Source organism: Dermochelys coriacea, chromosome 1, assembly GCF_009764565.3.
Source record: "Dermochelys coriacea isolate rDerCor1 chromosome 1, rDerCor1.pri.v4, whole genome shotgun sequence".
Classification (NCBI taxonomy): Eukaryota; Metazoa; Chordata; order Testudines; family Dermochelyidae; genus Dermochelys; species Dermochelys coriacea.
Genome location: NC_050068.2, coordinates 273,535,411 through 273,548,280, shown reverse-complemented (window position 1 = coordinate 273,548,280; position 12,870 = coordinate 273,535,411). Strand labels below are relative to the sequence as shown.

Genomic DNA, 12,870 nt, shown 5'->3' with positions numbered 1-12,870 from the left:
ATTTTAGTTAAACATTTAGTTTAATCAGATGTTCACATTTGGATCTTATGATACCCTCAAAGGCATTAATAATTATTACTTTTGTGTGTGTGTGTGTGTGTGTGTGTGTGTGTGTGGGACGCGGGGTGATGCATATGTGGTAGTACCTTGCCTGGCTGTTTGCAGTGGGAAGGCAGTACTCTATTCATCTTGGCATGGGAACCACACAACAGAGAGACACCAGTAAACTTATCTCAGCTGGAAAGTAACTTGCTAGATGGCATTGGGAGCCTGAAAGGAGGTCTGCCTGCTCCCATCGGCTGGCTAACACCCAAGAAAGTATTGTAGGAGTAACGTAGTACCATTTAGGGCTTTACTCAGTAAATCAGAATCATTCTGAATATGGGAAGAGGTTTCTCACTTACCCCTCCATCCCATGAAGGTGAAATTTTGTTGGGAGTGGGATCCTCATGTGCCTCTGTTCTAGTCACTAATTGCCTGAAGTGCCAGTTTTGAGGAACAATGAGGTGGCAGAGTTTTCAGACCTTACAAAATTACTCAAGATAGTTAAGGCCAAAGCTGACTGTGAAGAGTTACAAAGGGATCTCACTAAGTGGGTGACAAAATGGCAGATTAGAGAGAAAAGATGGGTGAAGTAATATCTCTTTTTGGACCACTTCTGTTGGGGAGGGAGAGAAGCTTTCAAGCCACACAGAAGCTCTTGCGTGACAGCTAAACGCAGAGTGAAACAGATTGTTTAGCATAAGTAGTTAGCACATATTGTAAGGGATTATTTAAAATAGTTTACAGAGTAGTAGCCATGTTAGTCTGTATCTGCAAAAGGAAAAAGGAGTACTTGTGGCACCTTAGAGACTAAGAAATTTATTTGAGCATAAGCTTTCGCGAGCTACAGCTCACTTCATTGGATGCATGCAGTGGAAAATACAGTGGGGAGATTTTATAAACACAGAGAACATGAAACAATGGGTGTTCTCTGTGTATATAAAATCTCCCCACTGTATTTTCCACTCACGAAAGCTTATGCTCAAATAAATTTGTAAGCCTCTAAAGTGCCACAAGTACTCCTTTTCTTTATTCAAAGTAGAGTGGCCTATTAACACCTCTTCAGTCATAGGACAAAAAAAAGGGATTAGCAGGTTACAGATTGTTGTAATAAACCATAAATCCAGTGTCTGTGTTCAGTCCATGATTTTTAGAGTCTAGCAAAGTTATAAATTTAAATTCCAAGGCTGATCTTTTGAAGGTATCATGCAGGTTTCCTTTGAGGATGAGGACTAATAGGTCAGATATAGAGTGTTCACCCACAGGTGATCCGGTATTTTTGTCTTATTTTCCTGTGTGAGTTCATTTGAGAGCATAGTGATTGTCCGGTTTCACTCACATAGTTGTTACTGAGGCGTTTAGTGCACTGGATGAAGATTACCACTTGTGATAGGCACGTGTAGTATCCATGGATCTTGAAAGGTGTGTTGGGGGGAGTGCTGATCACTGTAGCAATGAAGATGTATCTGCAGGTTTTGCATCTGTTCTTCTGGCAGGGTCTGGTGCTGCTTTGAGTTGGTGTCCTGGTCTATGGAGACCTTGCTTCTGATGAGCTTGGAAAAGCTGAAGAGTTGTTTGAAGGCCAGAAGCGGGAGATCAGGAAGGTTTCTGTCAGGATGGGGTCCTCATGGAGTAGGGATTGTAGTTATTTGATGATCCCTCATATGGCTTCCAGTGTAGGGTGGTAGGTAACAACTAGGGGTGTGTGCTCAGAGGGGGTTTTATTTCAGTATTGCTTAGTTTTTGTTTCTTTTGCTAGTTGCGCTTCAAATTCTTTTTGGCCTGTCTAATTATAGTTTTACATTAAACTTTCCTGAGTTCATGCTCCTTTTTATTTTCCTTAGTAGGATTGGACTTCCAATTTTTCAAGGAAGTCTTTTTGTCTTTAACCGCCTCTTTTACTTTGTTGTTTAGTCATGGTGGTATATTTTTGCTCCTCCTGCTTTTTAAAAAAAAATTAATTTGGGGGCATACATTTAGTTTGAACCTGTATTATGGTGTTATTTAAAAGTTTCCATGAGCAGAAGATTGGAACCTTGTTCTGGAATCTCCAGCAACAACAGTGGACTGCCACTGAATTCCACAGGTGGCAGGCATTAGCCCATGAGTAATGAACTCAGAGAGAAGCTGTGCAACAGAATCCAAATCAATATTCAAATGGCTAAGGTTTGGTGTCAAGGAATGACACAATGCTATTAAAGTGGTAAGAGAAAACTATTGCTTGTAAGTCCATATGCATAATTTTTAGTACATATCCATCATTTTTACTCTGTCAAGTGATCTTTTATAAACAATTTTTTCAATTAACTGCTTTTACCTAGCAGTGCTGTTTTTCATGGGATGGTTTAATATAATGAAGTCTGAGTGCCCCCATCCCTTCAAAGCAGCCTCTTTCTTTAGAGCACACAGAATACTAACAATTCATAAACACAGATAATTCAATTTACTACAAACTAGGTTGGGAAATTAGGTTACTGTTCAAATAACTGACTGCTATGTAAGACTTTAGAGAAATAGCTTGTTTTCAATGAATACAGTTGGACTAGGCAAGAATTATCCATATTTTGAATTATTACTTTTAAACAAAGCTAAAAAGAAAATTAAAATAGGTTCAGTATTTCCATTCACTGCCTGTTAACAGTGAAACTGATTCACATTTGAGCAACTCCATGTAACTGACAAATTAGAAGGACAAAGAGCAGAGATAATGAATCAATAGGAAGCTATTTCTATAGCATTATCAGGCGGATGTTTAGTAGGAAATTAAATTTAGACTATGAATGATGTCATAGTCAGCACACCATAATTGATCATCTTCACTTTTTGTCAAGCAAAATGGCCAAAACTCTGTGGGTGGCACTCGAAATCTGTGAAAGGAGCTTTCATGTAACCTGATCACCCTTGCATACCCCTGCATGTTTTCCCATGGAGCTTTGGCACTTATCAACTAGAAATAAATATTGCAAAGACCCTCTTCCCTTCATATATCATAATAAATTGATTAAGATGGATGTATTCAGATGTATAGTTGATAGGATCACGTTCTTGTTTACTGAAAAATAAACTTTAAAAAAAATGCTTTTGGAGAATGAATGGGAAAAACACAAACCCAACCCACACAAACTGCAAAACATCTGCCTTTAATCTTCTGTAAATCTTCACATATAGAAAGCATATTTGATAGCTTCCTGTGAAATATCCTAATTGTCTTATAGCAAGGATGGAATTGAAGGTAGAACTTACCAATGTGACAAGCTTTCTGATGAATCCCAAAGTTGGCAAGGCCTGTTATTTAATAATCATCCTTTCAGTTATGAGCATATGGTCTACTTGCCTGTTAACATTAAAATAACTAAAACAATGTGTCACAAACAAGACAAGCCCAAATAGATCAAAGAACAAAAGCACCACAACCTAGCCTTCCATCTCCCACATATAATGAACAACCCATCAATAAAAAATGAGCAAGAATTTCAATTTTTTTTTTAAAAAAGGAGTACTTGTGGCACCTTAGAGACTAACAAATTTATTTGAGCATAAGCTTTCAGTGAATGCATCCGATGAAGTGAGCAGTAGCTCACGAAAGCTTATGCTCAAATAAATGTGTTAGTCTCTAAGGTGCCACAAGTACTCCTTTTCTTTTTGCGAATTCAGACTAACATGGCTGCTACTATGAATGTTATTTTTGTATTTGGTATTTTACAAAACTCCCTCCCTCACATTATTACAAGATCTTGACTATCCTACCCAGTCACATAAATGGCAATCCCGGAGTTCCCAAGATAATACAAGTCACAATATAACACTTCAGTTTATTAAAGATTGTCCATAAGCTGAATACAAAAGAATGGATGGTATTGTGGGACTTAGATTAGAGCTAGCTAGATGAAGTGCAGCTGGGGGAAGGGAGGTAAGGATAGAACAATATTTTTGCTAACTAGGTTCATATTTGGGGTCTTTTGTTAGATTCTCAGTTGCTTCTGGATCATCATGTAGTAGTGGCAGCTACATTAAAGGTGCCTGCTTGGCCAGGAAGCTGTGACCTTTCATTTCAAATGCAGTTCTTGTCAGTGTTATCCATGACTTTTGTCACCTCCAAAATGGATTACTGCAATGTGCTCTCCGTGGGGCAAGCTTAAAAGATTATCAGCTGCTATAGTGTGAAATGTGTATCCCCATTTAACTGTGTTTCTCACTTGGAACATATTACATCTGCACTGCACAGATTGCACTGGCTTCTTTTTAGTTTTGTGTGCCATTCAAGGTCCTGATTTTAATCTTTAAAGCCCAGTATGGTTTAGGCACTAGGTATCTTATAGCTCATTTACAACGGCAGTTTAAAATGGGGGAGTGAATCATAAGCCACAGCATCCCACAAGTTGCCCTCTAAAGTTTTTGGTAACATATTATGAACATCCAATGAAGTGAGCTGAAGCTCACGAAAGCTTATGCTCAAATAAATTGTTAGTCTCTAAGGTGCCACAAGTACTCCTTTTCTTTTTGCGGATACAGACTAACATGGTTCCTACTCTGAAACCTATGTGGTTTATTTAGTTCACTCAATAGAGACAAACCATGCTGTGTTAATAGTATGGTCAAAGCATCACACTATTATAACAATCCTTCAGCATGGTCAATTTGGCTCTTAGACTGTGTCTTACTTTATGTTCTGTCCAGACATTTGAGACCAGCTACATGGCTCTCACTGGAAGTCACTAGATTTGTATGTCTGAAGCTGGAGACAGAGCAGCCTTTGAGGAGGGTCCTTTTTTCCAGAACTTGCTTTCCTCATTCACTGGACAAAGTCAGAGCATTTGTTAATCTTCAAAGAAGTGATGCAAGCTGTATCTATTTACCCAGGCTTCTGCTTGACAACATGGCTTAAGAGAAGTTTGAGTTTCTGTTACTGAAGAATTAGTTGATTTTTCTATAGTTGAGTCAATATTGTTAAGTTTTAATTTATTTGGCTTTAGTGATTACATATGCATATCTAGAGAATGTGACAGATGCATTCCTATTTAAAATGATAAATAATTTAAAATGATGTTGGGCCACGGTGGTATGGTCTTGTGGTCATTAAAGACCCTATAGCACTTGTATCAAGTATGAGGGTGACCCAAGTATCCTAATCAGAATCCATATCAAGTATATTCTATTGACCTAAACTTCTCTGTAGTTTCATTCTCATTCCTTCTCCGTGTTCCAATTTAGAGACTGCTGCATTTCACTGGTTGGTGAGGCAGTCATATGCAGTATTTAGTTTGTGTAATCAAATCAGTTATTAGAGTTTGCCGTCATACCAATAAAACAGAGGTGGGCTAAATAGTTTGCCCATAATCTAGCTAGATATTACTAGTCTAAGCAAAACTCTCTTGGTACCAGACCATAATACAGAAATTCAGCCCAAAAAATTACATGCAGAGTCTTGCGTGGTCTCTTATCCATCTTAGTCACCTCCAAATCTTAAGAGAGCACCTGAATTAAATAAGTCATAAGAATCAAAAGAACTCTGAAGTGTAGATATATCTCATATTACCCACACACAGAGTAAACATTTGGCCTCTTTCATTCCAGTGAGGCAACCAGCACTGAAAGTAGTATGTGTGTTAATTTAGAGCCCAACTCTGAGTGGCAGTACTGGAACCCACATTCACAGCCAATAAACTGAAAAGGGTTAAACTATTTTCCTCAGTAAAGCAGATAGTTTCACCTAACATGGCTGAGCACTTTATTATTCATTCAACTAACAAATTCAGCCTTAAGCAGATTGAACTTTTAGAGGTGACTGGGTCATTGGAGACCAAGAAAAACTGGTGGCTTGGTAGCATTAAAAAGTAGCTATGCAAAACAAACATAAGTCCTTGTTGCATCTGCAGCTGTGCGCCGATAAATCAGTTTTATTTATTTATTTATTTATTTAGCCTGAATTACAGCTGTGTTAAATTTAGCAAAGCTATGACAGCATCAAACAGCAAGCTTTTCTGAGCCATGTTCATAGCAATAAGTAGATCTGAAGAGTAGATCTCTTGAACTATATTTGAATAGATGTAGTTGCATGGCACAAAGATTGACCCTTCTTATATGTCTGGAAAATGCCCAGGACATTGTATTATTTCAAACAAGTATTAAAAATAACAGTTTTCTATTGCTAATTTCTCCAAGATTGTGACTATACTCAATCCACTTATCCACTGAGAAGATACAATACACTTGCCTATAATCAGTGCACTGTATATTGTGCGATTCCATGCCTGCAGAGGTTACTGCAGAATCCATCAAATGCCACAGAATTTTGCTCTAGCTTCCAAACTTTCATTACAAAAATTGTATTTATAGCCCCCATGATCATGAAACCTTCCAAATGTTAACCAAGTGTAAACAATGTTCTCTTCCTAAGACCGCAGGGTATTCACTCCGAAGGCAAGTGAGGACAAAATGTTAGCATTGTTAAGTATTTGACAGACAGAAACATCAAGTTGTACTTATCCCATAATCCCAAACTGCACCTCAACTTTCTAGATGCCAAGTCCCCAAGTTTTCCCTGTACCCAGCTATTAAAATCTCCAGCTTCACAGTACCAACTTTACAATGGAGTTTTGTACAATACAAGACCTGACAGCATATTGAAAAATCAAAATTTTAGGGGGAGAGTAAAACAAATTGCATTTAACATCAAAATATGCAAAAGATATTTTCATATTTAATTCAGTAAAACCATCCATTTAAAAAATTTTGCTGCAATAGACTGCTGGAGAAACCAGGGGCCTTGTGACAATGTTTATGTTCTGCTCACTGTGGAGAGCATGAGATCTAGGTTGTAATGCATACACTAGTACAGTGTAGGTGTAGGTAATCAAGTATATATAATTTATTTCCCAAATCAAAAGAAATGCAGTTTTGCTTGCAAATGACAAAAACTTCTGTAGTCCTGATTTCTGTACACACACACACACACACACACACACACACACACAACTGTATGATATAATTTAGGGATCAAAGTCAACTTAAAAACAAATCACTTATGTCTGAAGTTTTGTTTTTTTAAAACCTCCTATAGTTATCACTAATACCCACAATTTCTATAGATGTCAGAGATAAAGTTTCTTTTCCACCCCCACTGCTTGTTCACTTTGTTCAGCTGACTGCACTTTGTTTATGGCTTGAATCATAGTTTTCCCTGTATATTCAGGGAACCTGCAAAGGGATCCACATGCATGGACTCACATGCTTCATATCATTGGGATTCCCTGGATGAATATAGATTTACACATGCAAATCCCATTGCAGGATCAGGGACCTAGTTAGTTTCTTTTGTTATTTGACTCCATTTCCCTAATATTCTTATTTTCTTGATTTATCCTACAACTAAATTTTGATAAAATTACTGCAAGTATACAAGTGCTATGTAAACAAAGTAAATTGGAATTAGTAACAGAAACCCCCCCACCATTTTAATCAGATTTCATCATTCACTTAAGTGTTTAGAGAAAAAACAAATTGGCTAAGGTTCAGTTTTCTTCCACCAGCAAAGCAACACTGGTGAAAAAAAAAATCAAACAAAAAATGCAACGACCACACAGGAGACTGAAACCATTAAAGGTTCCATTTCCAAAGGTGAGAAACTCCCTACCAGACAGTCAATTCTAAATAGAGCAATTCAGGAAGAAGCATATTGAAATACTTTAATAAATTACAAAAATACTTATGCAGACCTCAGGGACTAAAAATAATGTGCACACGATGGTAAAAACAGTAAAGGAATGTAGTAAAGGCTGGTCCTCAATTTATCTGTAAATAGATGCAGCAGGAAGCTCTTAAAACTGAGGACGGATAACATGAAACCACTGAAACATTCCCACTATTCACAATCAAAATAAACTAGCCAATTTTAATTTACAGTGAATTACTTCAGACTATATATGTACACATTCAAAGAAACATCTTATAGGTAGAATTAACAGTAAAGCTTTATATGATGAGTTGGCTTTGTCTATGTATTGAACTCTGAGCTAAAAAGTGCTTTGATAGAGCAGACTCAGCTTACAGAACTTTCTCCTAGCTGTGTGAGAAAAAGAATGTTCTTTTTCCAGTAACTGGCAACATAAGAAAAATATCTGAATCAGAAAATTGTATCTACTTGGCACCAGATCCTGATTTCCAGTATTGGGAGCGGTATTTTGTCCTGTCTTGGATATTAGAAAGGGATAAGCTAAAAATAAACCTTAGACAAACTGCCACATACACCTAACTAGACTCTGCAAGGAAACAGGTTTCAGAGTGGCAGCCGTATTAGTCTGTATCAGCAAAAACAATGAGGAGTCTTTGTGGCACCTTAGAGACTAACAAATGCAGAGTATCTGATGAAGTGGGTTCTAGCCCACGAAAGCTTATGCCCAAATAAATTTGTTAGTCTCTAAGGTGCCACAAAGACTCCGCACTGTTTTTGCAAGGAAACAGTGGCTGTTGAGCCAATGATTCATTATGAGGAGACCAACCTCTACATAAAATGTCAATTAATGAAGGGCCCCACTTTGATAACTAGCTAATACTAGGGAAGACAGTCCGGATACAATTCATTCAGCTTTATGTTCCAAAGCCAAATCACAAAGACATTAATTTTAAAAAAATTAACTCTTGGAGTCAAGCTCATAACCTTCTGATTTCAGGTAGCTGGGAAAAAACTGTCTTAACTAGTGGGGAAGAGGTGGAACCACAGCTCCAATCCCTGTGCTCCTTATAAACACAACAGCAGAGCTGGCCAGCTGCATCAGAGAAGACTATGTTGCACCCCTCAAAGGGCCATTAGCAGTGCAAAGCCACTGTACAGCCACCCCAAGTAGCTATTCTAAAGGAGCTATTCTACTTCCCTAAGGCAAAATGCCTCCTGGTGCTGCTCCCCTGCTCAGGACCAGGCTTTGTCTAAATTTCACAAACTGTGTCATTATCATGCATACACAGCTTTCCCTTTACACTTTATTATTTCTAAGGACATTTTCCAAAAACATAGCAAGTGTGACTCATCCTGTCATCCTTCAGCTTCCCTGTACCACCAACTGAGCAGGATATTCACAGATCAATTTCTTCCTCTCTGGGGTGCCTGACAGCAGTTGTTCCCTAGCTATTAGTCTACACAACTAAAACACAAGTAGTTCCAATTATCTTAAATAAAAGTAATTTACTTGGTTTAGGATAGAAAGCAAGGAGAAAAATCAAACACATTATATAGCACATAAAACAGCTAGATGAAAAATACTTCAAAAGTCTAGCTAGCAAAATCCCAAGCTTAGAAACAGAAGTTTGGACGTTTTCTGTAGACTATATATTAATCATGTGTGTCTTCTCTTTTGTAGCCCAATAAACTGAGTTCCAATATTTCCCTGAAAGAAGAGCCTTTGGTCTCTAGCCAGTGTCTCTCTCTCTAGCTCCATTTCTCCCTGGTGTATCTTTAAGATTATGTCCACACTAAGAAAAAGCATTGTGTTTTAAAATGAGGTACGTAACCATGATTTAGCACCTAGCATGTTTTTTTTAAGAACAACTTTCCTGGTCTATACTAAGAGCAAAATTGTGTTTAATATATTAGTTAACACTTTTAAAACATGATGCTTTTTTCTAGCATAAACATGACTAACGAGTCCAGGTGTTAGTGTTCATTAACATGTTATATATTAACTTATCCTTAGGCCAAGTAACCATACATAAGTACAGTATGGTACAGTATCCAACTTATTGGATTCATATTTTCTCCAAATATGCAATGTCTTTCCTTCCTTTAATTTGTTTGGGTTTGCAGCTGCATTTCCATTCTTTCACCAATTTTCAAAGATGTCTTAGAACCTGTTTAAGTAGAGATTCCTTTAAATTGGATACACAAATGTTCTGTACAAAAACAAATCCAGTACTTCACATGATTTAACTTCAGTACCTTGGAGCACTTCAAAGTATTCTCCATGCCTCTTGTGTGTTTGAGGACACAACTTCCTTGGAGCATTTTGCTAGCATGCTAATGAACACTTTCACTCTAGGGATTCTACCTGTTTCCTTGGTTCCTACAGTTTGGAAAGTAAAAGTTCACAGAAAAAGAATTATATTCTTATAATGGTATATAATTGTATCTGCTAGAGCAGTTCATTATATTATTATATATACAAAAACTGATTAAAAGAACAATAAGGTGGCAAAGTTAATGACTCAAAAGTTAGAAAATGTCAGAATCAAGGCTGTTTGTGAAATCTTAATTCAGCCACTTTGTGTGTGTGCATGAGACACTCTTCATTTACATTACCACATATAATTTTTTCCTATGGGACTGCTGCTTCAATCAGTACACAGGATGGAGCTGCTCTGGAGATCAGTCGGGATTGTGTAGTGAATGAGACTGTTGTCTACTCTGTGCTCTCCTGACTTTCAGTTCCTTTGTCAGAGTGGCTTCAGGAAAAATAACCGTTGGCAAAACCCTGCTCAGCCCCACATTGCTCAGTTGCTCTACAGGACCAGTCTAGTCACAGATAGGAGCTGTGAGTTCACTGCAGATGGAGTCTTCAGAAAATTTAGCAGCCAAAATCTAATAAGTCTCTACTGAGAACATGCAAACACTGATTTCCAGAGGCTTATAGTTCGGGCACATTCAGGAAATTTTCAAAGGGACAGCAAAAGGCACATCCTGACACCAAGGGAAACCCCTGGCTAAATTTCAAGGATAGAGGCATTAGAGTTTCTCAGTGAAATGGTTCTCAGCATTTTTTAAAACCTGGGCAAAACACATTTTCCCCTAATTGTATTCTCAGAAATGGCAGAGCTGTTTAAGCTGAAACATAAAAAACAAACAACAACACTCTGCCTCTAGTTTAAAATGGTTTAAGTTTGACAAAATTGTAAGTACAGCTGGGTGAATAATGGATTTTTGTATATACTGGCAATAAAATATAAAATAAAATAAAGGTTAGCTTTCGGTTGAACCAAAAATGAAATTTTTCCATTTTCTGTGGGCAAATCAAAGAGTAAATTAATTTCTGGTCAAAACATTTTCTTCCACCTGCAACAAAATGTTTTGTTTTGATTTCAAGCATTTTTGTTTGACCATTTTTAAAATAAAATTGAAGAGAAAATTTTGAAATGAAGTTGTTTGAATCAAAAATCAAAACATTTCATTTCAAAAATGTCAAAACAAAACATTTCAGTTTTTTCAGATTTAAGGTTGGTTTTTCTTCTAGCCAAAATAATTTAGCAAAATCAACAGGAATTTGCTACATGTTTCAGTGTCACCAAATATGCATTTTTCATCAAAAAAAAGTTTTGGTGGAAAAACCTCATTCAGCTCTAGTTTTATGAAAATAAAAAACAGGGTCAATAAGACCCTTAGAGGGTTTTATAACTTCAAGTACAGGCAGCACTACTTGTGTTGCTTATCAAATTATACACACACACACACACACACACAGTGCTATAGCAGCTGCAATGACACAGAACAACAAAGCATTGATTATCAGAAAAAAGTCTGATTCATCACTGAGGCTGAAGTCCATAGAAAGACTGACATTCCAAAAAAAAGCCTTTTGTCATTTGTCAGAGTACAAAAAGTGTGTGAGAAAAAATAAGTGAGAAAAAACTCCTTTTTTACTTGCTTAGAAAACATTATGACTGATGGCTTACAAGAATTTTATCAGGCTCTATAAGCAAGTTCACATTTGGGCTAAGAACAAGAAAAAACGGTTTCAAATCTCTTCTGTAACTGTTCTTCGAGATGTGTTGTACGTGGCCAGTCCACTTGAATTGTCTGCATGCCAATGCACTGGAACTGGAGAACTTTTTCCCATAGTAGTACCCTTTGGGGAAGAGCATGTATCCTCCATATCCTTGTGCTGTCTGCTAGGAGCATAAAGGGCAGGCTGCCCCAATCACTCTCACTTTCTTCGCAAATTGGAAGACCATATGCGTGATAACTCAGATGAAGAGGAGAAGGAGGGGGGTTGTAGAATGGATGTGTGCAATACGCCTGGAAGAACAACAGTTATGGAACAGGTTTATAACTATTCTGCCTTCCTTAAGTGATTACATATGCCCATTCCACTTGAGTGAATCACAAGCAGTTCCTGATGGAGGAAGGTATCAGAGTCTATCTAAACAAGGACTGCAGCACTACTCTCCCAAATTAGCATGGTCTTTGGAGGCCTGGGAGATCGCATAATGAGTGGTAAATGTACAAACCAAAGACCAAGGGGCAACAATGCAAAAGTTAAGAAAGGTACCGAAGCTGCCTAAGTCCTTGTGGAGTGAGCTAATGCCCTGTTAGCTAGGTCATAGCTATGCTCATCCATTTTGTCCAAGAACAAACTTGGTGGTGGTTTGCCATTCTAAATTGTAAACTGGCTTTCACGCAAACAAATCAAATTTTTTAGCCTCTTTGTCCTTGGGAATCAATTTTATCTGACTTTGTCTCAATTTTTTTGTTTATAGCTGTCACCACTAAAGACACTAGGATAACATGCAAGACAAAATATTCATGCCCCTGTGATGGAGCTTGATACCTCTTCTCTGTTCTTTTGGCCATGTGTGCTAAAGAAGAGGGAGTCTGTCAAAGGATTTTGGTGAGCCCCAAAGCTACACTAGCAGAGGCACGAATGGTCGTTTTGAACCAACACACCCTGAATCCCCAGAGAATTCCCCAATCCTCTTCAAAGGCTCCTGGTAAATGTTGTAGTCATCGGTGACAGGAGATGATGACTCAAAGACAGTACCTTCATCAGTGTATTAGTATATCAGGCTGGTTTGTTAGTGTAAGAACCTCTGAGGAAGGAAGAAGAATAGCTGTAGATAAACCCTCAT

General features: G+C 37.7%; 1 protein-coding gene across 6 annotated transcripts in view; it reads right to left on the bottom strand.

Annotated features, from left to right (window-relative positions):
* POC1B (POC1 centriolar protein B) overlaps positions 1-12,870 on the bottom strand; it is a 97,766-nt gene that overhangs the window by 12,894 nt on the left and 72,002 nt on the right. Inside the window, exon 11 of one of the 6 annotated variants that reach the window (XM_038397042.2) lies at positions 11,723-12,040. The exons of the other annotated variants lie outside the window; for them this stretch is intronic. Coding sequence (XP_038252970.1) covers positions 11,738-12,040 — 303 coding nt within the window. The 3' untranslated portion in view covers positions 11,723-11,737. Of the gene's footprint in view, positions 1-11,722; positions 12,041-12,870 lie in introns of those variants that run through there. 6 annotated transcript variants of the gene reach the window in all.